At 41.1% G+C, this 24343-nt stretch overlaps 2 protein-coding genes and 2 long non-coding RNA genes across 4 annotated transcripts in view; all 4 read left to right on the top strand.

Moving 5' to 3' along the window:
- The first annotated feature begins 2873 nt into the window (after positions 1-2873).
- Positions 2874-5551, top strand: LOC309702437. The gene is made up of 5 exons (XR_014275478.1): positions 2874-3203; positions 3851-3916; positions 4261-4419; positions 4881-4973; positions 5232-5551. It is a non-coding gene; the product is annotated as an uncharacterized lncRNA (long non-coding RNA).
- A 3367-nt stretch (positions 5552-8918) lies between these two features.
- Positions 8919-24343, top strand: part of LOC309702485 — an 85112-nt gene continuing 69687 nt past the window's right edge. The window contains exon 1 of the long non-coding RNA XR_014275545.1: positions 8919-8964. This is a non-coding gene — a long non-coding RNA (uncharacterized lncRNA). The remainder of the gene's footprint in view (positions 8965-24343) is intronic.
- On the top strand, positions 10511-17490 carry LOC309702228 (protein NLRC3-like). The gene is made up of 9 exons (XM_082526758.1): positions 10511-10578; positions 10654-10783; positions 11039-11140; positions 12133-12211; positions 12373-12559; positions 12715-14464; positions 15384-15557; positions 15834-16007; positions 16918-17490. Exons 2-9 carry the CDS (start codon positions 10665-10667, stop codon positions 17030-17032), a joined length of 2700 nt encoding a protein of 899 aa, XP_082382884.1. The 5' UTR covers positions 10511-10578; positions 10654-10664; the 3' UTR covers positions 17033-17490.
- On the top strand, positions 22087-23146 carry LOC309696964 (stonustoxin subunit beta-like; the record flags this gene model as incomplete). Its single annotated transcript, XM_082518525.1, has 2 exons — positions 22087-22156; positions 22305-23146. Coding segments are annotated over 2 exons (609 nt in total), but the record flags the coding sequence as incomplete, so codon positions are not given.

The raw sequence follows: 24343 nt of genomic DNA on the forward strand, positions 1-24343 counted from the left end.
CAGAACGTGTCTGAGTCTGATTTATTTCACACAAATAAATGCTATAAAACACTAAACATGAGCTTTCAATATACTGTTCAGCTGGTTCCTCATTCACATCTATTACATTTACTTATTTCACAACATCAGTGAAATATACTCTTTTTAACTGGTTCAGTTTCTCAAGTTCACACTTCTTTCCATAACAGCTACATCCTTTTATCATATCAATAAACACATCACATTGTCTTCTGCAGTGTCTTACTGGCTAAACAGTTCTATTCAATAACAGCATTGGTAAATACATTACATTTGTTCCCTCCAGTAATTTACTGGCAAAATCACTATTTAGTGCATCATGAAACACAGCTTGTTGAATCAACCCATGAATGCCTCTGTTAGCTACACAGAGTTGCTCAGAGTGCTTGTGTTACACTAGCTAATCTACTCAGTCACTTTAACAGAACTATTAACATTCACATCTCACAGAACTGATTTGATTGGAGCATTACAACACGTTTGCACAGAGCATAGGAGCGCACTGACTCTGCTTCACGAGCGCTCCACCTAACGAGCGGGCTCGCGGTGCGGTCGCGCGGGACACTCCTCTGGTTTTCTCCCGTGTTTACATATAAATAACTTTGGCGGACCGCCTTAACTCTCCCATTCACATTAACGTGGGTAACCATGGTGACAATAAACAACATTTTCGGTGCGAGCACCGTGTACCGACCTGTAAAAGCAGGTGAAGAGCAGAGTAAGGAAGACACGATGCGTCTCTGCTTTCCTCCAGAACGTGTCTGAGGAAGCAGCGGAAGGTGGGCTCCACTTACTGCTCCCCGAAACCCCGGAGCAAGCACCAAAGTTCCGCCCTCACTGCTTTCTAACATAAAATGAATCCCTGTTACATGGATTTTCTATCCTCTTAAAGAAACTGAAAATAAATACATATAGCAATGAAAAATGTCCCGTTACATGAGTGTTTTACACAAAATAATATTCATGTGGTCATTCCCTCACAGGGGTGCCACAACTACACTGCTGTTTTGACAGAGACACAGTGTGTTTATCTAACTTGGCTGAAGCCAAAGTTCTCCAGACAAATTCAGTCTGTTTCTGCCAAGTGTGAACTCACTGGATGAGCGCCAGATACACAGAATCAAAAAGGGATAAATTACTTTTCTTATGTCATGTTCCCGTCACAAACTGGCTCAAGGAGAGGGGAAGCAGGAGTCCACAGATGAAATGTTCCTATAAATAAAGTGGAATTTATTCAAACTTTACCAAAACTTCAACACATCAAATACAAGCAGTTCAGCAGGGAGTGGATGTGTGTTGCATGTGCCAGGTGGATGCAGAGAGAGGCCAGGGCCACGTTCAAACCTGAACACGCTGCACAGTGTTTTCTTCCATTTGTTAGGGATGAATGAAATGCTTCCTTGAAAGGATGTGTGCAGTCACCAGTGGGCGTGGAAGCATGTGCGCCCTCATTTGGTGGGTGTGCAAGAAAAGTCATCCTGTCACACAGCAATGCCTACATAAATCACACCACTCTGCTTAAAATAATAATGTTTAGTGAAGCAGGTGAAGCAAAGGGCTGCTTTTAATAGGCTGGGAGACCCAGGTGTGCTGCTTTAGCTGCTGAGCCTCTTATGACAGAACAGCGGAGAGTGGTAAGAAGGGAGGAGGGGGTCTGGCTGTGTTTGTGAACGATAGATGGTGTAACTCTGGGCATTTCTCTATCAAAGAGACGCTATGCTGTAAGGACATTGAGCTGCTAGCGGTTAGCATGAGACCATACTATCTACCACGAGAGTTTACACACGTAATTATGATAGCTGTGTATGTCCCGCCCTCTGCTAACGCTGCAGCAGCCTGTGAGGTCCTGCACACTGTAACCAGCAGACTCCAAACACAGCACCCTCAGGCCCTTTTCCTGATCTCTGGGGACTTTAAAGATGATGTAACCATTTAATTATGGTTACATAATTAATTATGTAATTAATTATGCAAAATGCAAAACGCTCAGCTGTGTCTCCAATCAAAGCTCTGTAACTTCAGAGGTGATGTTCATATGTTGACTAATGGTTTTCTTTCATTTTTGATGTACTGCAGAATATTTGTATAAAATCCAGGCCAGGAAAATCTCCTTCATGTGTTTCTGTGTTTTGTCTTCAGCTACGTTGACACAAAGGCCTCTGCTGTGACGCTCACACCTTTGATAAAGTCTGGAGAGTGTCAGCTTCCTGTTTATAGATACAAAAATATGTAATGTTGTGAACTCTGGCCGCAGCGGCGCAAGAAAAAGGAGAATTACGGGAAGCACTCACAACAGGTAAAATCAAAATAACAAAGTAAAGTACGATAAAATAAAAACCAACAAAAGAACAACACAATATACTTCCCCGTACTGTTACTGCTAACCTCTGTTAACCTAGTAACTCTTACCTTCTAACTGACAGCTGGTCAATAAACGAGCTCCATAAACGCTCCATATTCACCTTTACATGGAATATAAAGGGAAAAGAAGAAACACAGTGCTGTGTCAGCGTTAGACATATAGATATATCCTTGCTTTTAATACATTTGAAGGTGGGTGGGAGAGGTGCTTCTCTGCGTAGTCTACGGTCTCTTTGGGATCGCTAAAGCTTTTCCTCACATCACCATGGGTCACTAACAGCTTTGCAGGGTATAGCAGTCTGTACCTGACGCCGGTCATCCCACGTAGTCTTCCTCTCATATTTGCAAATGTGGCTCTGCGTTTCCAACAGAGGGAGGGAAATCTGGGAGGATGTTTATTTTAAAAACCCTTATACATCAGGTTCTTGTTCTCTGCAGCTTTCAGCAGAATTTCCTCACCAATGTGGTACACTCAAAAAAATGAATGAGGTGGATTGTTCAGTGTATATTAATTATTTATTTTCATTTTACTTAAAATATATGTTTTTGTTAAGTTAACATATGTTTTTCTAATCAAGTCTATGTAATTGTGTCTATTATTCAACGTACATAATACTAATGTGTTACTTGATGGCATAACATTTAAGTCAAGTCAATTAGGATCGATATACCTTGTATATCCACAAGGTGGCAGTAATGCAAAAACAGTTGTAATGAAACCGCGAAGAACAAGAAGGTTTCACGGCTTGGGCCTGCTCATGCGCAAGACTTCAAATTTAACTTAAAAACGTTGTTTTGGCGCCAAGCTGCTGTTTCTTTGAGAGGTAAGACCACTTTTTTCTTTGACTATGTTGTGTAGTATCTATATGTCGAGCATGGTTATATTTTGCATTTGTCTTACAAGACATGTTATATCGTTTGCGTGCGCTTGTTCTACATTAGTTTTACTGGGTCCTGGACATGTTTTTTTGTTTTATTAAGGGATTAGCTACAGGGGTTCATGGGTTTATTTTTTCAAGGGGTTATTTTTTCATTTGCTTTCTTGGGATTCCTTTTCTGTAATCCAAGAGTCGTAAATATCGAATAGGATAGCAAGGATAGCATAAAGTGACATTTAAAATCCAAAAAGTCAAGGGCGAAAGCCACTGTGACACCATTGTTATGCTCTATCAGTAATCTGTATTATGTAAAAATGGTCTGTAAATACAGCATGTTTCCTAGCGGAGTTATACATATCAACATAGTTATAAATTACAGTTTGTTAAATCACACACTTAAGTTTTTAAATAAAATTATTCACGACATATGAGTGGACAGACCTGGTGATAATTGCTTCTATAGAAAGTTAGCACATGGCAGTGTCAATCTCTTGCTTTTCTTCTGAGTAGTATTTTATTTAGTTGTAATTCAAACAATAATTTGCTTCTTGAAATTAAGTGATGAATTTCTTGTTTTACTTTATAAATCTCAGATCCTGCCTTTACCTGCTCCCTCCTATACTGATGTGGTGTATGTGGTACTGCTGAGCTTGTATGTGGTATGTGAACTTTTAAAAACAAAACTGTTTTATAAGTTAAGTTTTCTTTAGTGACCCATCCCATGCCCCTGTTATTTCTTCTCCACATCTGAACCATGGTTGCAGTTCAAGGGCCTGAGGTATGAAATTCTTTTCAGATCAGCTGTGATCAGTATTTTTTGGAACTTGATAAATAACAATAAAAGCTGTAATGGCTCCATTAGCATTTTGTGTAAATGTTTGTGTTAAAATTATAGCTTTAATGAGGTCTTTCTACTTTAGTTTTAGTTATAAACTATGTATATGTGTACATATAGTATGTATATTTACAGTACAGTATGTTGTGTTTGTTGACATGTTTTCAGGTGGAAGCAGAATATGTGAGGGTTACTACTGCTGCACATGTTCCAAGGCTTTTTACACAACTTGACCAATACACCAGTGACCAGCTCATAAAAGTCTTCAAGAAAAAAGGAGGCGTTGCAGGGAAGAAAATTAGACAAACTTTGGCCCCAGCCACACAGGTGCGTTATTCTGTTGGTAGCAAAATATTATGGCTAATAAGATCATTTTCAAATTTAAACAGCTAGTGTATGGTAGCTGCACAGTGCACTTACATTTATATTAAGCAAGACAAAGTTTGGTACTCAAAACGTTGGAAAACTTAAATTACCTAAACATATGTAAAATTTGATCCCTCAATTTCGGGTTAAACCAGAAGTGAATGTTTTTATGTTAAAGATCAGTTTTTGAATGCAAAAAAAGATGATGTATTAGTTTGTCTTTACCTCCATTATGGACATATATAATGTGGTGGAAACCCTGCCCAACAGGTTAACTATTCATGTCCATGTGATGATTAGTTGGTCTTGTGTTCATGTCTATCTGTGCAGTGGATATGTCATTCATTTTGCGTATAATGTGAGTTTGTGTCATCCTAAAGTATTTCTGTTCTCTCTTCCTGTATCTCTGCCACTCTCTGCAGAAGGAAACCATTGAAAAGGGGAGGGAGTGTGTCCTCAGGGCACTACCTTTTTACCTGAATGAAGACCCAAGCATCCTCTTCAAAGAATAATTGGTTGGTAATTTTAGTTTAGTTTTTTATCTGTATTAAACCAAATTTTGAATAACTTGTGTTGTTGCATGTTGTAATGTTGTTGTTGTAATTTGCATGGAACCTGTTTAAATGTTTTGGGAAATCTTCTTGTATACCCAAACTATTTATATTTATCGTTGAATCTGTAGTCTAAAATAGTGGCCCACTGGGGTGCATGTTCCTAATATTGTGTTTACTTCATTAAACTGGATGCCATTTTTCTATGTTTTTGTGTCTAAGCTACAGCTGTTCAGAGGGAGCTGGAACAAATTACCCTTGCTATCTTTACCATCGAAAGAGCTGATGCCAGCACTCCTCCAGCCGATGTGGGTATAACCATCTAGTGTGTCCTGCATGACCTGGAAGACCTGGCCTCTGCATGTGCACTCTTAATGGGTGGGATATATGCACTGAATCTCAGTTAACCTCGAGACTGAAAGCTTTCTTTGAAGTACTTCAGAAGCTCTTCCTTCATCTGTATGTCAGCAGACTCTTGACCAAGGTACAGATGCTCAAGAATAAACTGAATGAATAAGCCAACCCTTAATTTGGTTGATGAATGTTCTGTCAGATGGACAGAAGTTTTTCGGAGGCTGAATGGGAATAAAATGGTAATATGTAAATGACAGATAAAGGGAAAATTACATTTAAGAGAAATTTAGAACATTTTGAAAAGTTTGTAAACTACTACAATTTAAGAGATTTTACTCTTGGGGGGGGGGGGGGGATTTAATTGAGAGATGATACTGCACCATTGTGCTACATTGTGTGCATTGTAAAGGTAATTGCAATACATATTAAGAATAAGGGTAAGTTAGGAATACAGGATGAATGTATATTTTGCGGACTTTTAAAGACGAACAATTGTTTCCATGTTAAAATGTTTACAACTCAAGTTTTTTGCCCAAACACTGGTAAAATAAACGTTGACAGTGGCAAGTGTTAAATGGTTACTGCTGTGCTGTTGCAACAAAACCGAACGCTGACAAGCTGTTTTATTGTTAGACCATAATGTTGGCATGTTTTATTAAAGTTTTATTTGGGATGGTGATATAATTTTCTTTGGTTGCTAATATCAGTGGACTATTTATTATTATTATTGTTATTATTATTACATTAATTTTTTTAATTGTGGCTGTTGAGGTGGACACTTCACTTTGCATTGTTAAAGGAAAGCACTTCATTGGCGTTGTGTTACTGGACTGACCCTAAGCAATCATTGCAAATAGCTACTTTGCTATTCATTTTAGACACTAAAAGAAAAAACACTCCAGACCTTACTAGCATCACATGTGCATAACTCAAGTGTCATCTTATCTTTTTTTTTTTTTTTTTTGCCTGTCCCGTTTGGCTCTTTTGCCATCAGAATTATTGTCTAAAGGCAAAGAAAGATGCCCAACGGATTTACTTTACCAAATTGAGTGTCATCTTATCAATGTGTTATGTGGTCTTCAATGTTTTTTTTCTTCTATTTCTGGCAGATACAGACATTTAATTTAAAATCTTGATGTTGCATCTGTCTACATACTGTTAATTACTAACCCTAATGAGCTGTTGTGTTTTATTTTGGACTGGGTTTACACAAATGCTCACTGAATGTGTTGGCAATAAAAGAAATTTAAAAAAATAAGTTGGATGTACTTAATTCATTTGTGTGGAACCTGTTGACAAAATAGATTTATGTAAAACTAATTAGTAAAGCACAAGGTGGCTGAAAATATAATATTTGAATTAATATAACTTAAATTTAACATTTTACTGCCACAAATAAGAAATGTGTTGAAGTAACTAATCTAAACTATCTAACCTGTAAATATATCATTGTTAAGGTTCAAAATATTTGGGGATGGAGACAAGAGAAAAACCACAATAACAACACTGGTGCGGTCGGGTTGAGTCAAACGATGATTTTAATGATCACACACGTGGGAGATGGACACTGATGCAGACAGCCTCAGATCTCAAAATGGTGGAGCATTGCTCAAACTCTTATAGCCTCTGGTGCCTCCACCTTATCATAAAAAGCCTAAACATTCACATGCTTTCTCTCACACAGCGCCTAAGCTACGACCTTGGCTCCCTGTTTATCTGCTCCTGCTGAGATGGGGCAGAAAACTCCAGCATGTTCTCTTCTAATCAGACAAATAAGGCGATGACTTTCTGCAAACAGTATTTCTTATAACTCAGCAGTATAATGCATCATAAAACAATATCATTCATTCACAATAAGTCAACAGTTTAATGTAATGCAAATCAGTTTAACTAATGCAATAGTTATCAGCTTCTTCTAATTCAGGAGAATAATGCAAACTAAAACTACATAATAATTCACAATCTTTAATTAGGGGTATAACATGGCATAAAATAATATTATAATCTAACAATCATCTATGTTCATACAACATAACTTGATTTAGTTAGTCTTAAATATCTCTTGTTAATCTTAAGTATTTTTTTTAAATTAGATGAACTAAAGATTTTGCTTTAAACTAACATAATGCAATTTCGTGGAACCTGTTGACAAAATAATTTTAATTAAAGTCAACGTTTCATTTTTTTGAGTGTAGTTCAGGGCTGCACGTCATTTTCATTGTTAATATCTTTGTGAAAAGCACATTGATGTGAAAATCTTCATGAGAGTCAGAGGCCCTACAACACGATTAAAGATTCATTCAAAAGAAAATCACAAGTTATTATCATCTTCAGAACATTTCATTAAACATTAGAGACAGACTGCTGAGTACATCTCATCTCTATCCAAACAACCTACAGTCCACAAACACATCATGAACCAGTGCTCTGGGCTGTGGTCTGTCCCCAGTTACATGGATCAGCTGGTTCCCTGGAGGTGACTGCTGCTGTGGTTTGGAGCGGATGAATAAACCTGAACTGAATCAGGTGTCCAGTTACTTTTGGTCCCTTTAAACCAGGCTGTCACATGTTCAGGATGTGAAACTCCTCCTCCTCCGTGAAAACGGGTGTGGGTCTCAATCAGCCAAGGTCTTGGGTGAACCCATTGTGAGATCTAGCCCCACGCTATCATGTGATTTCCTGTGATCAAATGTCCCAGGATGTGAGTGGGCGTTAAGACGTCCATGTCCATCTTCAAGCAACTTAAAGAAGTCCAGACGCTTTTCTTTCCAAGCTCCTTCAACAACATCATTCATAGAACAGCTTCCAGCTTCTTTTGCTCGGCTACAGTTTGGATGGATTTGCATTTAAAGATGCAACAAGACTAAAATGGTTAGGGTCAGGAGGTCAAAGGTCAGAGCTCCTGTGGGTCTGAGGGCGGCCTCACGCTGGAGAAGGATGAAGGAGTCTGACCTGAGCCAGTGTTTGACATGAACACATCAGCACTGCTGTCAGTGAGCCTAACGACAGCCGTTAGCATCATTTCAGTGTTTCATTCATAAAAACACTTCCTGTCACTGTGGTGGTTACAGTGACATCATGCAGTTTGTGCTTTGACCTCCAGAGGGCGACAAATCAGCACAGACAGAGAGCTCCATTCAAACTTTGCTGCCATCAGGAATAATTCTTCAAATATAATCATCAGTGTTTGAGCAGTTATGATATCAGGGACAATCTAGACATGTGTGACAATACTGAACATGTCACATGACACACCTCAAACATCATGTGATCCACTCTCAGTCTGCACTTTCATTCATGACTTCAACAGGTTGAAATGAGCTTTGAAGAAACATCAGTTCAGTGCTGAAATATTTAAACGCTGCAGGAAGAACAACAACAAAGTGATGACGGATGTTTGTGCTTCAAACAGGAAAACCAGCAGAAATAAATCACAGCCTGCCAGAGGTTTGGAGTTTCCCAGGTGCACCTGAACGCAGCACAGTGTTCCAATGCTCCTTATTGTCCTCAAACGTCTCTTTGGGTGTTTCCTTCCTGCTCAAAGTTTAATTTCACTTCCTGAACTTCGTGGAGTGGAGCTTGTTGTTGGTGTGAAGAAACTGTAAGTTTGCTTTGTTTCCTCCTTTAACAGTTTGTCTTTAGGAACTTTACTGTTTGTTCAGCTCGTGTTTGATTTCTTCACACAACAAACTGTGTGTGTTTGTATTTCCGGTCTCTCCATTAAAGTCAGTGTGTAATGTTTCCTGGCTAACATCAGCTGTGTGCAGCTTAGTTCAGCACAAATCTGCCGCTCCATAGTTCACGGTAACGGACTCACAGCTGGACCAACGAGGCCGAGTGTGTCTGCCACTCTGAGCTACGTTCGTGTTTGTGTACTTGTAGTTTGTACTTTGAGTTCACTCAGAGCCCACAGAGGACGCAGCGTACGTGATGACGTCACAGCCCTTTACCTCCTTTACTCTCACTGTGATTAATATTTACACACGAGACACCAGACAGCATGTTAATGCTAAGCTAACACTATGCTAACACTATGCTAACACTAAGCTAACGCTAAGCTAACGCTAAGCTAGCCAAGAACCCAGAGTGAGGTTAAAGCTGAGTAAACACTGACCCCAGACCAGCACCGTGATAAAGTGAGCTGCTGCTGCTGAACTTGAACAGGTAACAAAGTGATGAGCAGTCAGGCTGCAGGTTTCTACCTGTTCATGTTTCTACAGTAGAATCACTTTGAAGTGTCTTTGTGCTGTTTCATCTTTGATTTGTGTTCATAAACACTCAGAGAAACATCACGTGACCTCATCAGGATCTGTGTTGGTGTGTGGGGCTGTACCTCAGCTTTATGTTGTTACATGCTCATTTGTTCATTTTAACATCAAAGTAATGTTATGAGGAGTAATGAAGTAACGTACTCCATTACTTTTAATTAAAGTGTTCTGTGTAATATGTGTAATAATGACTGTTTTGAGTAATGACCAACACTGATCACAACAAAGAGGAAATGCCTCCAACATGCACAAACATTTGAGCCACAACATGCAGTTAATGTGCACAAATGTCTTTGATATGCTGCTCAGTGATGGTGGTGACTGTCAGAGCAGAGCTACTGAGAATCAATAAGTAATATCAATGATGGGATCAGAATCACTAAATTCTTCTCATCCCTGTCAGTATCATACATGTGCTGTATAATGTGATAAATGTAGAGGTGCTGGCTGTTCTCTCACTCTGCTGTTTAGCTGTAAAGGACGCCTCCCTGCCTTTGTCTCATTCATGACCTTTAATAGTCTCTTCTAACATGCAGAGATCTGTATGATCTGTTTCATAGAGTCTAACCAGCCTGTACAGGTAACAACAACAGTCACTGCATCACTGACACACAAACGTCATCTCTGTCAATAACAACATTCATACATGGAATAAAAACACATCAGTGGATCATTGCTGGAGCTGATGTTTGTGCTCCTGGTGCAAAGGCTCTCAGTTTCCTCCTTGAAATAACATCAGTGGTGGGTCAGCGACATGCTTTCTTTCCCTCTCAGGTTTAAATATCTGGGACTCTCCACCGTTTGGTTTTAGAGCTGAAGAAGCTTCTCAGATGAAACGTCTTCCAGAAACTTAAAGACGTCTCTTTTCTCTCCAAGCTCCTTAGATCACATGACCTGGATGACTGAACCTACAGACATATTGACCTGGTTTCATGGTCACATGACAGGTCAGAGGTCAGCGACTGTAACTCAGTGACTCCTGTTAATGTGAACTCACTGAGTGTTTGTGGTTTACCTCTCAGACTGACTGAAGATGATGATGGAGGAAGAGGAGGACAGAGCAGAGTCTGCAGGGTCCAGCTGTCCGTCTGTGAGGAGTGACCGGTCCAAAGGAAACCCTCCAGCCTTCAGTGGTGAACCTGGAGCAACGAGGTCAGAGAGCTGAACTCACTGAGTAACAGAAATAATTCTGCACTGACATTATAATCAGTGTTGACTCTGGTTGATTGTCTGACTGTGTTTGTGAGCTGAGAGGAAATGAAAATGAGTTTGTAACAAAAATCAGTTTTGTCCAGTTTTCCTGTAAAAAGCTGAACTCTAATCTAAGAGGATGTTACTGACAGGAAACAGCTGCATTATCTGCAGTCTGTGTGATCACAGCTGCTTCAATCATGTTTGTGTCTGCAGAGGTCAGAGGTCACAGTCTGCAGGGTCCAGCTGTCCGTCTGTGAGGAGTGACTGGTCCAAAGATCACCCTCCACTCTTCAGTGGTGAACCTGGAGCAACGAGGTCAGAGAGCTGTGATGACTCCTTTACATGTTTGTGTTTCCTGGATAAATATGACCTGAAACATCCTCAGATTGTTACAAAGATTCATTAAAAAGAAAAGAATGAAAGAGAAAAGATCCAAATGTTCGACTTGGTCATTTGCTGTTTGAGGACAGTGATGCTCATATCTGTGGGGAAAGTGTGACCTGAGTGGGTTCATGTTTGTCTTTAAAGAACAGAGCTGCTCTGATTCTCTTTGTGTCTGATCTGTTAAACAGTCTGAGAGGTCACACAGAGACCCAGCAGCTAAAGCCTGGATCATACTGGCTGCTGTTACTCCATCAGGACAACACTGAACCACAGTGGTGTGGATGTAGTGGATAAATCCCACCATACTGATGCTCAGAGTTAACCACAGGGAACAAAACCAGATGTTACCTTCAGATTGTGACCTTTGGAGTGGACGATGCAGATTTCAATAGAGAATAAATGTTGTTGTTTTTCAGCTGTGAAGAAAGAATCTAATTTTCTGAACTTAAGAATTTATGATGCTGGAAACAACATGGAGACTATAACACAACATTTCCACTGTGTTCATAGAATGAATGTAAAACTGTCAGACATTCATTAAATATGCAAAATGTCTACAGAAGCATCAGAGGGTCAGACGTGAAGCACTCAGTGATTTTGATCAAATGACTCATCAGTTATTGATCTGTACTACACTGATCTACCACGTTAGTAAAGCTGGTGTTCTGGTGGTGGAGGGAGACTCGGATCATGTTCTGGTTTTGGAGCAGTGATCTGCTGATGGTTCAGTTTAATGAGCTTCTTCAAAATCATCCCTGACATCACCACTGAAAGGACGTCCATGAAAACAGACTGAAAATTACTGATATGTTCACAATCTGAGAGTTTAAAACTTGACAGACTTGATTCAGATGAAGTTATTTGAGCAGAAACTCCTGGATCTTTATCCTGTGTTGATCTAATCCTTCATGGTTCCTCCACAGAGTGGAGCAGCAGAGCTCAGAGGTTCCCAGTGGTCAGTCTGCCCAGCAGCATCAAACACAGCTGGACTCCATATTTATGGTCTGTACATGTACAACAACTACTGTTACATCTGTTCTGTTCACAGTCATCTCCATGCTGCTCTTTGTAGACCAGTGGATCGTCAGTGTGTCCAACATGGATCTGATGTTTGGCTCCATGATTTCAGTCTGATTGGCTCATTCATAAATATTCTGTTCCAGCTGCTGGAGGACAACATCATCACTTTTGTGAAGAACGAGCTGAAGAAGATCCAGAAGGTTCTGAGTCCAGATTACCCAGAATGCTTAGAGAGTCAGAGGAGCAGCAGCAGAGAGGCATTTGTGAAGATCACAGTGGACTTCCTGAGGAGAATGAAGCAGGAGGAGCTGGCTGACCGTCTGCAGAGCAGTAAGAGGATTTATCTAAAGATTTAAGCTGCTGGATAAATGAACATTTACTGATGTCTGAAGACACGGAGCAACATGTTTTAAAGATTCATTCTTTTGGAATTAAGTGTTTGTTTCCACTTTCAAAAGATATTCTACATGTTTCTTCTCATTCAGAACTTCAAGCTGCAGTTTGTCATCGTAACCTTAAATCCACCCTGAAGAAGAAGTTCCAGTGTGTGTTTGAGGGCATCGCTAAAGCAGGAAGCCCAACCCTCCTGAATCAGATCTACACAGAGCTCTACATCACAGAGGGAGGGACTGCAGAGGTCAATGATGAACATGAGGTCAGACAGATTGAAACAGCATCCAGGAAACCAGACAGACCAGAAACAACAATCAGAACAGTGCTGACAACGGGAGTGGCTGGCATTGGGAAAACAGTCTTAACACAGAAATACAGCCTGGACTGGGCTGAAGACAAAGCCAACCAGGACATCCAGTTCATATTTCCATTCACTTTCAGAGAGCTGAATGTGCTGAAAGAGGAAAAGTTCAGCTTGGTGGGACTTGTTCATCACTTCTTTACTGAAACCAAAGAAGCAGGAATCTGCAGCTTTGAAGACTTCCAGGTTGTGTTCATCTTTGATGGTCTGGATGAGTGTCGACTTCCTCTGGACTTCCACAAAACTACAGTCCTAACTGACCCTAGAAAGTCCACCTCAGTGGATGTGCTGCTGATAAACCTCATCAGGGGAAAACTGCTTCCCTCTGCTCGCCTCTGGATAACCACACGACCTGCAGCAGCCAATCAGATCCCTCTTGACTGTGTTGGAATGGTGACAGAGGTCAGAGGGTTCACTGACCCACAGAAGGAGGAGTACTTCAGGAAGAGATTCAGAGATGAGGAGCAGGCCAGGAGGATCATCTCCCACATCAAGACATCACGAAGCCTCCACATCATGTGTCACATCCCAGTCTTCTGCTGGATCACTGCTACAGTTCTGGAGGATGTGCTGGAAACCAGAGAGGGAGGACAGCTGCCCAAGACCCTGACTGAGATGTACATCCACTTCCTGGTGGTTCAGGCCAAAGTCAAGAGTATCAAATATGATGGAGGAGCTGAGACAGATCCACACTGGAGTCCAGAGAGCAGGAAGATGATGAAGTCTCTGGGAAAACTGGCTTTTGATCAGCTGCAGAAAGGAAACCTGATCTTCTATGAATCAGACCTGACAGAGTGTGGCATCGATATCAGAGCAGCCTCAGTGTACTCAGGAGTGTTCACACAGATCTTTAAAGCGGAGAGAGGACTGTACCAGGACAAGGTGTTCTGCTTCATCCATCTGAGTGTTCAGGAGTTTCTGGCTGCTCTTCATGTCCATCTGACCTTCAGCAACTCTGGACTCAATCTGCTGGAACAACAACAAACAACCTCCAAGAAGTCTGAAACAGGAGAATCTGCAAAGAAACACTTCTACCAGAGTGCTGTGAACAAGGCCTTACAGAGTCCAAATGGACACCTGGACTTGTTCCTCCGCTTCCTCCTGGGTCTTTCACTGCAGACCAATCAGACTCTCCTACGAGGTCTGCTGACACAGACAGGAAGTAGCTCACAGACCAATCAGGAAACAGTCCAGTACATCAAGAAGAAGCTCAGTGAGAATCTGTCTGCAGAGAAAAGCATCAATCTGATCCACTGTCTGAATGAACTGAATGATCGTTCTCTAGTGGAGGAGATCCAACAATACAGGACTTCAGGACGTCTCTCCACAGGTAAACTGTCTCCTGCTCAGTGGTCAGCTCTGGTCTTCATCTTACTGTCATCAGAAGAAGATCTGGATGTGTTTGACCTGCAGAAATACTCTGCTTCAGAGGAGGCTCTTCTGAGGCTGCTGCCAGTGGTCAAAGCCTCCAACAAAGCTCTGTGAGTAAATCTGTGATCATGTTTATTTTTAAAATGTTGATTAAAAGTGGTCATAGATTTCTTCCATGACAGATCCATGTCCTAAAACCGTGAGCCAGCCTAGTTGTATAGTATAAAAAAAAAAAAGGAGAACTTTTGACCACAATATTGTAACTTGAATGAACTTTTGATACAGCCTTTAAACATAAAATTATGAACAGAATCGGTGACAAAGGGCAGCCCTGGTGGAGCCCATCACCCACCGGACTTATTACTATCCAACGTATTGCCGGCTATGCCAACCAAGCTCTTGCAATGGTTGTAAAAGGATCGAATGGCCCGTAGCAATGGCAATAAAATGTTTCTCAGTTTTATTATTTTCAGTCACATCTGTTTTTGATTATTAACTGAATATTTTAAAATTCAGGCTTTTTATGTTATACAAAACATATTTTCTTATGTCTTGTATTGATTCTGAAGGAATAGTTTTCATCAGTATCGCAGATACCAGCCTGAATTTTACTTTGTATTGGATCAGGAAGGAAATCAGTGGCATCAGACATCACTTACAGCAACTTCAGTGCCTCTTCATTTTAATAAACTGGGGGAGGTGCACCAAGATTCAGTATGAGATAAAGAATTATTTTTAACTGTAAGGTTGGAGAAATGTGTTGTTGGAAATTGGAAGAACAGGTCATCTTAAAAATCACTGCATTGTAGTTTTATTCAGGCCCCTTCAATCTGTGATCGCTGTTGCTTTGCATTGTAAATGCTACTATTACAAAAGTCACAAATATTAGTGTATGTGTGTGTTGTTGGGTAATAAACCAAAAGAACAGAATCTAGCAGCACCTCACTGATTTCTGCTTAAAAACTACAAAAAAGCAATAAAGCTCTGATTTGTTTGGTTGATCTTGTCTCCCTTCCACCTTGATTTCAGACTGAGTGGCTGTAACCTGTCAGACAGAAGCTGTGAAGCTCTGTCCTCAGTCCTGAGCTCCCAGTCCTCCCATCTGACAGAGCTGGACCTGGGTAACAACAACCTGCAGGATTCAGGACTGAAGCTTCTGTCTGCTGGGATGAAGAGTCAATACTGCAAACTGGAAACGCTGAGGTCAGATCAAGCAATATCGATTTTTTTTTTCATCAATTAACATCATTTAATCAATTTCAGTTGGAAAAAATTAACATTGTGTGTATGTTTTGTTTTTTTAATGAATCCATGCAAGTCACAGTAAACTGCCACATTTGTCTTTTGTAACATGAGGCAATAAGGATTCCAGCATGTCCTGAAACAGTGTTGAAATATTGTAAATGTAGTAGCTCCTCATGGCACCATGAATATACTTTAACACAAGTGTTTCATGTCTTCTTGTCATCCTTTCTTCAGACTGAGTGGCTGTAACCTGTCAGACAGAAGCTGTGAAGCTCTGTCCTCAGTCCTGAGCTCCCAGTCCTCCCGTCTGACAGAGCTGGATCTGGGTAACAACAACCTGCAGGATTCAGGACTGAAGCTTCTATTTTCTGCAGTGGAAAGTCCAAAGTGTACACTTGGGATTCTCAGGTCAGGATTCAGTCTTTTCTGATGATGATTTAAAACCTGAGTCAGGTCGATAAATGGCTTACTCATTTACAACAGACATGATTTGTTAAATCACCTTATATATGTGTGCTTAAGTTCTGTGCTGCTCTGATTTATTGCCTGTGCTGTCTTTCAGTTCAGCTTTGTCGAGTCTCTGGTAGGATTTCTTTTACATGACCTGTGTAAAAACAAAACAGGAAACACATTAAGCTGATGTAAGATGCACAATTTGAAAAATGGGGCACAAAAAATGTTGCTCCTTTCTGGAAAGTGCGACTAAGAAGACCCAATGGAGAAAGTGAAGAGAAAAATCAAAGATTAAGAAGAAGAAAATGGCAGAGGCAGTTTCTTTTGGACTGCCTGCAGATGGGGCGAGACTCTAGAAACAGGGATGATTGGAGAAAATGCAAAGAGGCCAGGAGATGAATACTCTGGTGTTCTGGGGATAGTGGGAGTGAGAGGGAGAGATGCCAGTAAATGATTTCAAGGATAAATTTGAGAGAATCAGAGCTAAGAAACCAAAGCAAGTGGGGAACTACAAACATATGGACAGACTCATAATTAGGCCAAAGACACATTAAAGGAATTATTACAGGTTTAGAAACAGGGATGGATATGAAGGAGCTTAGCATGAATTTGCATTGAGGGAAAAATAGCAACGAGCATCAGAGGAAACAGTTAGGAAAACTAAGAGGATGTACTGGCAGGAATACTGCAGTACTTTAGGAAGAACTACACCAGTTCAGAATGTGTGGAGTACAGTTAAGAACATGAATGCAGACAGGAAACAACAGCAGCTGTTGTAAAGTAAATTCTAACTCCTTCATTAAATGCAGCTGGTTGAGTTGAAAACAATGGAGAATGATTGTGTTACGTTGTTTATTCTCTATAGAAATGGAGCAGAAGGAGTGCATGCAGAGCTGGACGTGGGCTGTATATACATGCGTGTATCTGTGTTGTCTGTGAGCAGAGAAAACAAAGCGCTGGAAATGTCCAGTGTATCATAAGCCAGCCAGTCCTGTTACTGCAATTCACTTCTTCACCAGAAAGTGTCACCATCAGGCTTCAACAGCAGTTTCCAGTATTAATAGTGTTAATGAGCTACAGGTCGTATGGATGGGAAAATGTAGAGATGCTGGGCAAACAATATGATCAAATCCACAGTGGGAATAATTGAAGTGATGACGGCAGGTGTAGAGAACAAAAATGAATCATATTGAAATGTTAAATCAGGAAAATCCTGGAGAAGAGGATAGTTCTAATGTTCAGTTTGTAATGTTGAATTCAACGCAGCTCTTAAATGCATAACAATGACTTCACCTGACGTCAGACTGAACAATCGGATTAGCTACTGATATTGATTTAACCCTTTAAGACCTACCATAGAACCAAGTCCGCCAGAGCTTATATTATATTTTTACATGCTGTAGAGCCATTTTTGGGAGCATTTCAGGTTGCTATACATAAATACAACCATTACAGCCTAAATTTTAATAATATGTATGTATTAAGTGCATTGTAATTACATAAATTGCAAAAAAGTGCAATAAACTACAAAAAAATTGAAAATCGTTTTTGTTTTTTAACATATATTTCTAGTTAGAGAAATTTAAGAGGTTTATCCCTCAAAACTGTAAATACAAAAAAGTTGCACAAAATAGTTTCCCACCACAGGAAATTTATTTTGAGTGCCTTCATAGTTTTATTTTTGAAATACACCAATTTTTATATACTGCAGGAAAAACAAAAATGAATATTATACTGCAAATTTGCAAAATAACAGTATATGCATCAAAATAAACTATTTCCAGCAGAGCAATATGAGTCCTAAGCATATGTGGAAGGAAACTGTAACCTAGGACAAGCTGATGGCATAAGATGTAAGTACAACTCCTCAGGTTTCATATGCAAAAAAAATTATTGCGCTAGCTCACGTGGTTACAGTGCTACCGGGATTTAAAAATAGTTGCGCAAAACGGGGTGTGCCCACTCTGACCAGTTTTAAAGGGTTAAAGCAAGAAAATATGGTATTAGCATTAGCTGCCAATTCCTATTCACCTAAAATTAGCATTACCTGCTAATGGCAGTCTAGTTAGCATTAACTCCGCACTAATGTAATGCTAATTCACATCAAATTATCTTTAGCATTAGCTGCTAGCTTCAGCCTACCTAGCACTAGTTGCTCACATTGTTAAAAGGGAAGAGAAAACGATATTAGCATTAGCTTGTAATAATTATTCACCCCTAATTAGAATTAGCCACTAATGGCAGCATACTTAGCATTAACTCCTCACATCGTTATAATGCAAATGAGGCTAACTTGCATTAAATTAGACTGCTGTTAGTAGCTAATGCTATTTAGCAGTAGCTGCTCACATTGCTATAAAGCAAAGGAAAACGATATGAGCATTAGGTTCTAATGCGTATTTGCCTTAAATTAGACATAGGTGCTAATGGCAGCCTACTTAGCATTAGCAGCTCAAATGTTGTAATGCTAGGAAAAAGAGTGTTAGCATTAGCCGTTCACATTGTTATAAAGTTAAGGGAAATAGTGTTAGCATTAGCTACTCACATTGTTAAAAAGTGTTAGCATTAGTGCATAATGCTAATTCACATCAAATTAGCATTAGTTAATAACGGCAGCCTATTTAGCATTAGCAGTTAATGTTGACCTTGGCCCACTGGAAAAGTTAAGAACTAAAGATTTAGGAGTGTTTCTCGATAGCTCTTTCTCATTTGAGAAACAAATGAATTCTGTTATTAAAACCAGCTGTAAGGTTTATATTGTTGACTGTCATTTATGCTTAGAAATATTTACTCATATATGCTTAGAGTTGTATAATCGATTGCATGATGATAGAGGTTTGATCCTGAGTAGTCTGTAAAGACTATGTGTGCCTTCCAGAGTGCTCTGGCATGCACACACCACTTGGGGCCATGAGAGAGGTCGTACCCTCTCTTACTGATTTATGGTGTAGGACAGGGGTCTCAAACTCAATTTAGCTGGGGGCCGCTGCAGGCAGAGTCTGGGTGAGGCTGGGCCGCATTAGGTTTTCCACAAGAAAGGCATGGTTAAAAAATTCCAATCTTCTCAAATCTCTTTATTTTTATTTTTTAACACAAAATATGAAAAATAAATAAACAAATTAAGAATTAATAAGAAAATAAATCAATCTGTAATACATAAATAAAATAATAATAAGATATTTTTAGTCAGTGAACTTATGTGGGTTTTTTTTCAGTCTTCTATATCTGCTGTGTTTAGATTGAAATGTCTGTATTAACAGTTCTATAACCTTCTTCTGAACATGAATGGAACACTGGAGAAAATGAACTGTTCTTCTGAACATGGCTTCTCTTGCCTACTCCTTGCTGCTAGAGACCTGGCAGCGTTTCCTCTCGCATAGCCGAGCCAGATTTGGCCTGAGGGAGGAAGCAGTTGCGACCCTCAGTATGTCTTGAAGATGATCATCCGTAAGTCTGGACCTGTACTTGGACTTATTGAAGTTCAAAGTGGAGAAGAGCTTTTGGCACAAGTATGTGCTACCAAAAAGGCACATGGTCCGCTTGAACATTCGGGAAAGCCGAGGGAAACTAGGGCTCAAGTCTCTCAAAAATTGTCCAAGCTTGTCTGCTTTTCCACTCACCTCCCTGAACTTTGCTTTGAGTTCAGAGTTGCACTGCAGCTCAATGAGCTCCATTTGAAGCACAGAAGGGGCATCTTGCACATCAAAGGAGAAGGGGTCCGCAAAAATGTGAAAGGTGGCTCTGTGTGTCTTGAAGTCAGCAAATCTGTGATCAAATTCCTCCTGTAGCCTCAAAATGACATCAACATACTCGTCAGCACTGAATGGTGTGCCTGCATCCACGAGAGCCTTGCATGCTGGGAAATGGCAAAGGTTTGTCTGAGAGAGCTGAGCTTTCCAGAGCGCCAGTTTTGTGAAGAATGCTCTCACGTTGTCATAGGCAGCACTGACAAGTTGCCCCTGGCCTTGTAACGTCTTGTTCAGTACATTAAGCTCATGTGTCATATCAACAAGAAAAGCTGAGTCCATGAGCCATTTGGGATCAGTTAGCACAGGAACACTAACTCCATCCTTCTCCATGAAGGCTTCACTTCTGCTCTCAACTCAAAAAGTCTCTTTAATACATTTCCCCTGCTGAGCCAACGTACCTCAGTGAAGTCGAGCACATCCCCATATTCTGACTCCATTTCCTCTAAAAAAGCACAGAACCTTCGGTGCTTTAAGCCCCTGGATCTGATTTGGTTGATGCATTTCACAACAATAGACATCACATTGTCAAACTTCAGGCATTTGCCGGGCTGTTGTTACAGGAGAAAGAAGCGGAAACGACACCGTGACATATAACAAATAACATCAGCTGTTTCTGATGTTGTTTTGACTGCTTTTACATTATATTGAAATATATGTAATGTTCATGTTTGCTGCAATGCAAACGCAGTGATGCAAATAAAAACATCGAGCCACAAATTACGGTGCGACCCTATAATTAGTCCGGGTTACCGGGGACTGTTGTTGCCGATGAACAGGTGTCGCTATGTGACTGCAGACTAAATTGGGCTGCATTGAGTTCATGACTTTTCTTTTATCCCGCCGCCTACGCATCACTGTGAGAGTTAATATGAGATCTCTCTCTGTGGAAAATAACTTTAAATCCCACTGACGTGTGTATAAATCTATATACGTATAATGTCCCGCTGGGCAGCAACTTAAAAAAACAACTTTTTTTGAAGTGTTGTGAACGCAGCGCGCTGGGGCGAATGTCGGCGTTTGCCCAATAGAAAGGAGGAAGCCAGCCAGGCACAGGAAAGAAAGAAACACTCCAGGGCAACGCTGCTGGAACTTTGACTCATTGAGAAATGTTTCCCTGCTTGCATCAAGCCCGGCTGGTGTCCCCTGAGATCCATATCCCACCCTGATTGGTGGGTTAATTCAGCTCCGCCCACAACACTGTAAAGTGTCATACATTATCAAACTAACATTACATTTTCATGTTAAGGTGGGGCCAAAAACTATCGTCCTGCGGGCCGCAATTGGCCCGCGGGCCGCGAGTTTGAGACCCCTGGTGTAGGAGGACACCTACTCTGTGTCTGGTTAAGTATAAGAGCCCTTTGTTAGGGGGACCGCTGGACTCTTAGCACCAGCTTTGGGGTCACAGGGTCACATCTGGAAAACACACACACACACACACACACACACACACACACACAGACGCACACAGACACACTCACACACACACACACACACACAGACGCACACAGACACACTCACACACACACACACACACACACACACACACACACACACACAGACACACACACACACGCACTATGCACAGACTGGTACTCTTTGTTCATACCTGTGTAAGACGTCATAATGAACTTGTGCATATTCATGTAAGCTCAATAAAGAGCAGTGTTACGAGGGAGCAGACGAGAGCGACTGAGGTCAAGTGAAGGAACGGCGCTGTCACAGTTCTCTCCCTCATCAATTGTCTGGTTCCAGCGGTGGGTCTGTGCTAGACGACCCATCACCAGCTTTTTCCACTGGTTACCAGTACGTGGTAGAATCCACTTCCAGATCTGGTTGTCTTTAAATCTGTGAATGGATTGGCTCCATCTTATCTCTCTTTAACAAAAGAATCCAAGTGGAGCCCTCAGGTCTGCAGATAAGCAGCTTCTGACCAGAACTAGACGTAAAAACAGAGGTGAGCTTTATCGATGGCTGCAGCCAAACTCTGGAACAGTCGCCCTTCACATCAGGTCGTCACCAACACTGGACATTTTTAAAAGCCGGTTGGAAACACATTTGTACTCTGTAGCTTTCAATCCTGACCAGTCTTTATAGTCATTACTGTGTATGTTTCCTATTTTCTCTCTACTCTGTGCAGCACTTTGGCTCAAGCTGTTTTTAAATGTGCTGATAAATAAATGTAGATTTCTTTGAATAAAACAGTGGAGCCGAGCTTTGAGCTCAGTGTGTAACAGTGTGTGTGTGAGAGCCATGTAATGTCCATGTGTGCATGCTGACTGTGCTGCTCTGACCCCCCTCCTCCTTTCAGGGTGGAGCCTGCTGGAGTCCGATGGTTGAGACCAGGTCTGAGGAAGTGTAAGTGTGTTTTTAATGGGATTCATGAAAACAAAGCAGCACACATTCAACCATCTTCATCATGTCAGGAGTCATCATCAAAGTGTCAATCAATGAACAGATGATGGATCAATAACTGCAGCTGGATTGTGTTTGTTCTCTCCATCAGATTCCTGTCAACTCACAATCGACACAAACACAGTGCACACAAAGCTCCAACTGTCTGACAACAACAGGAAGGTGACACATGTGGAGGAGGTTCAGTCATATCCTGATCATCCAGACAGATTTGATGTTCATCCTCAGCTGCTGTGTAGAAATGGTCTGACTGGTCGCTGTTACTGGGAGGTCGAGTGGACAGGAAGAGTTGATATATCAGTGAGTTACAGAAGCATCAGAAGGAAAGGAGACAGTGCTGACTGTGTGTTTGGAAACAATGATCAGTCCTGGACTCTGATCTGCTCTGATGATGGTCCTCGTTATGTCTGTCACAATAACATACAAACATCCATCTCCTCCTCCTCCTCCTCCTCCTCTGTCTCTAACAGAGCAGCAGTGTATGTGGACTGTCCTGCTGGCACTCTGTCCTTCTACAGAGTCTCCTCTGACACTCTGATCCACCTCCACACCTTCAACACCACATTCACTCAAACTCTTTATCCTGGGTTTAGAGTCTGGTCTCCTGGTGCCTCAGTGTCCCTGTGCTGAGTGGAGTGTAAAGAGTGTCTCCTGTTACAGAAACACTCTGACTGTTGAACAGATAGTTCAGTCTGTACATGTCTGTCTCTTTCACTCACAAACACGTTTTCAGATTCATGGATTCAATCAGTTGATGTTTGAAACTCTTCTAAATGATTCCTTGTAAACTTCTTCAGTCACAAACAAACAGGAAGTGATGTCACATGTGTTCCTGTCCACACAGCAGAATGAGTCTATTGCTGACAGTGATGTACAAACAGAGTGAGCATTTCTGAGGCCCAAAATAAACTGAGTAGTTCACTGAATGAACAATGGACTGTGAGCTCAGTTCCTTCATCATTAGTATGGATTATATATGTATATGTATTATATTAGTATCATATATATCAGGTGCTGCTGCTTTCAGTCATTGTGCAAATGTGCTGTTTGTAAGCTTGTAAAGCTGCAGTCAGCTGAGACTGAAGAAGTCACCTGATCAGTGAGCAAACGTTTCTGAAAACGTCCAGATGAACAGAATCAACCTTTTGGGATCAGCCAGCAATGCAGCATCATTGTTGTTCAGCTTCAGAGGTTTGCAGGAATGAACTGATGACCAGAAACAGCTGCAAAGTCCAAGAAAATACCAGCTGGAGTTCAGCTGCATTTGAAGAAGTCAAAGAAAAGTAAGGATGGCAAAGGGCGACGTTTTCTTCCAAAGAGCTGCAAACATGGTCGACGCCTCATTAGAAGAATCATCTGGACATTTGTGAGGAACTCTAACCAAGAAAGCAACGTCACACAGATCCAACAGACAGTTTCCATGACTGCAAGTGTTGAGTGGAAAAATGCTACATTGCATTATTGCATCCTCTCACCACAGGAGGCGCTGTTGGCACCACTGATTGCTGATCAGCTGTTCTCTGATGATCTGATTGATACTGTGAATAACGGGACTCACTGAACTCTGTGACACAGTGAAGATTACAGAGTTTAACTTCAACATCTGACTGACGTCACACAGACAGAAGGATGAACCAGTGAGGCACAGAACACAGTTACTGGAGATACTGGATCAGCTCCATGTGAACCTCTGATGGAGAAGCTGCTGAGCCAGAGAAACATCAGGACATGACAGCAGCTGCACTTATCTAACAACATGTAGCAGAGCTGATCTATGTTAGAGGATCTATCACAGCAGCTGAAGCCAAAGTCCAACACTGGATACCAGCTGAGCCTGTGCTGAGTGTAGTGTTACAGGAAAAGGGCAGAAACACTGGTAGCTCCCAGTGATGCTGACTGGGGCACAGAGCTGAATGATGCAGCATCAGGACACTGTTTCAGTCTGACTGACAGAGAAACCTGTAGCTGTATCTACATGTGAGGCAGAGGCCACACAAGCAGCTTTCTATGTTTCACAGTGACTGAGATCTTCAGTGGGGGTGGACATGCTCCTGTACAGACCTCTGAGGAGAACCAAGGTGCAGTCAAAGAGTCCAGTCTGTCCTCACAGATGTAAACATGTGCTTTCAT

This window comes from Aulonocara stuartgranti (genome assembly GCF_965226115.1).
Source record: "Aulonocara stuartgranti genome assembly, chromosome: 3".
Taxonomy (NCBI): domain Eukaryota; kingdom Metazoa; phylum Chordata; class Actinopteri; order Cichliformes; family Cichlidae; genus Aulonocara; species Aulonocara stuartgranti.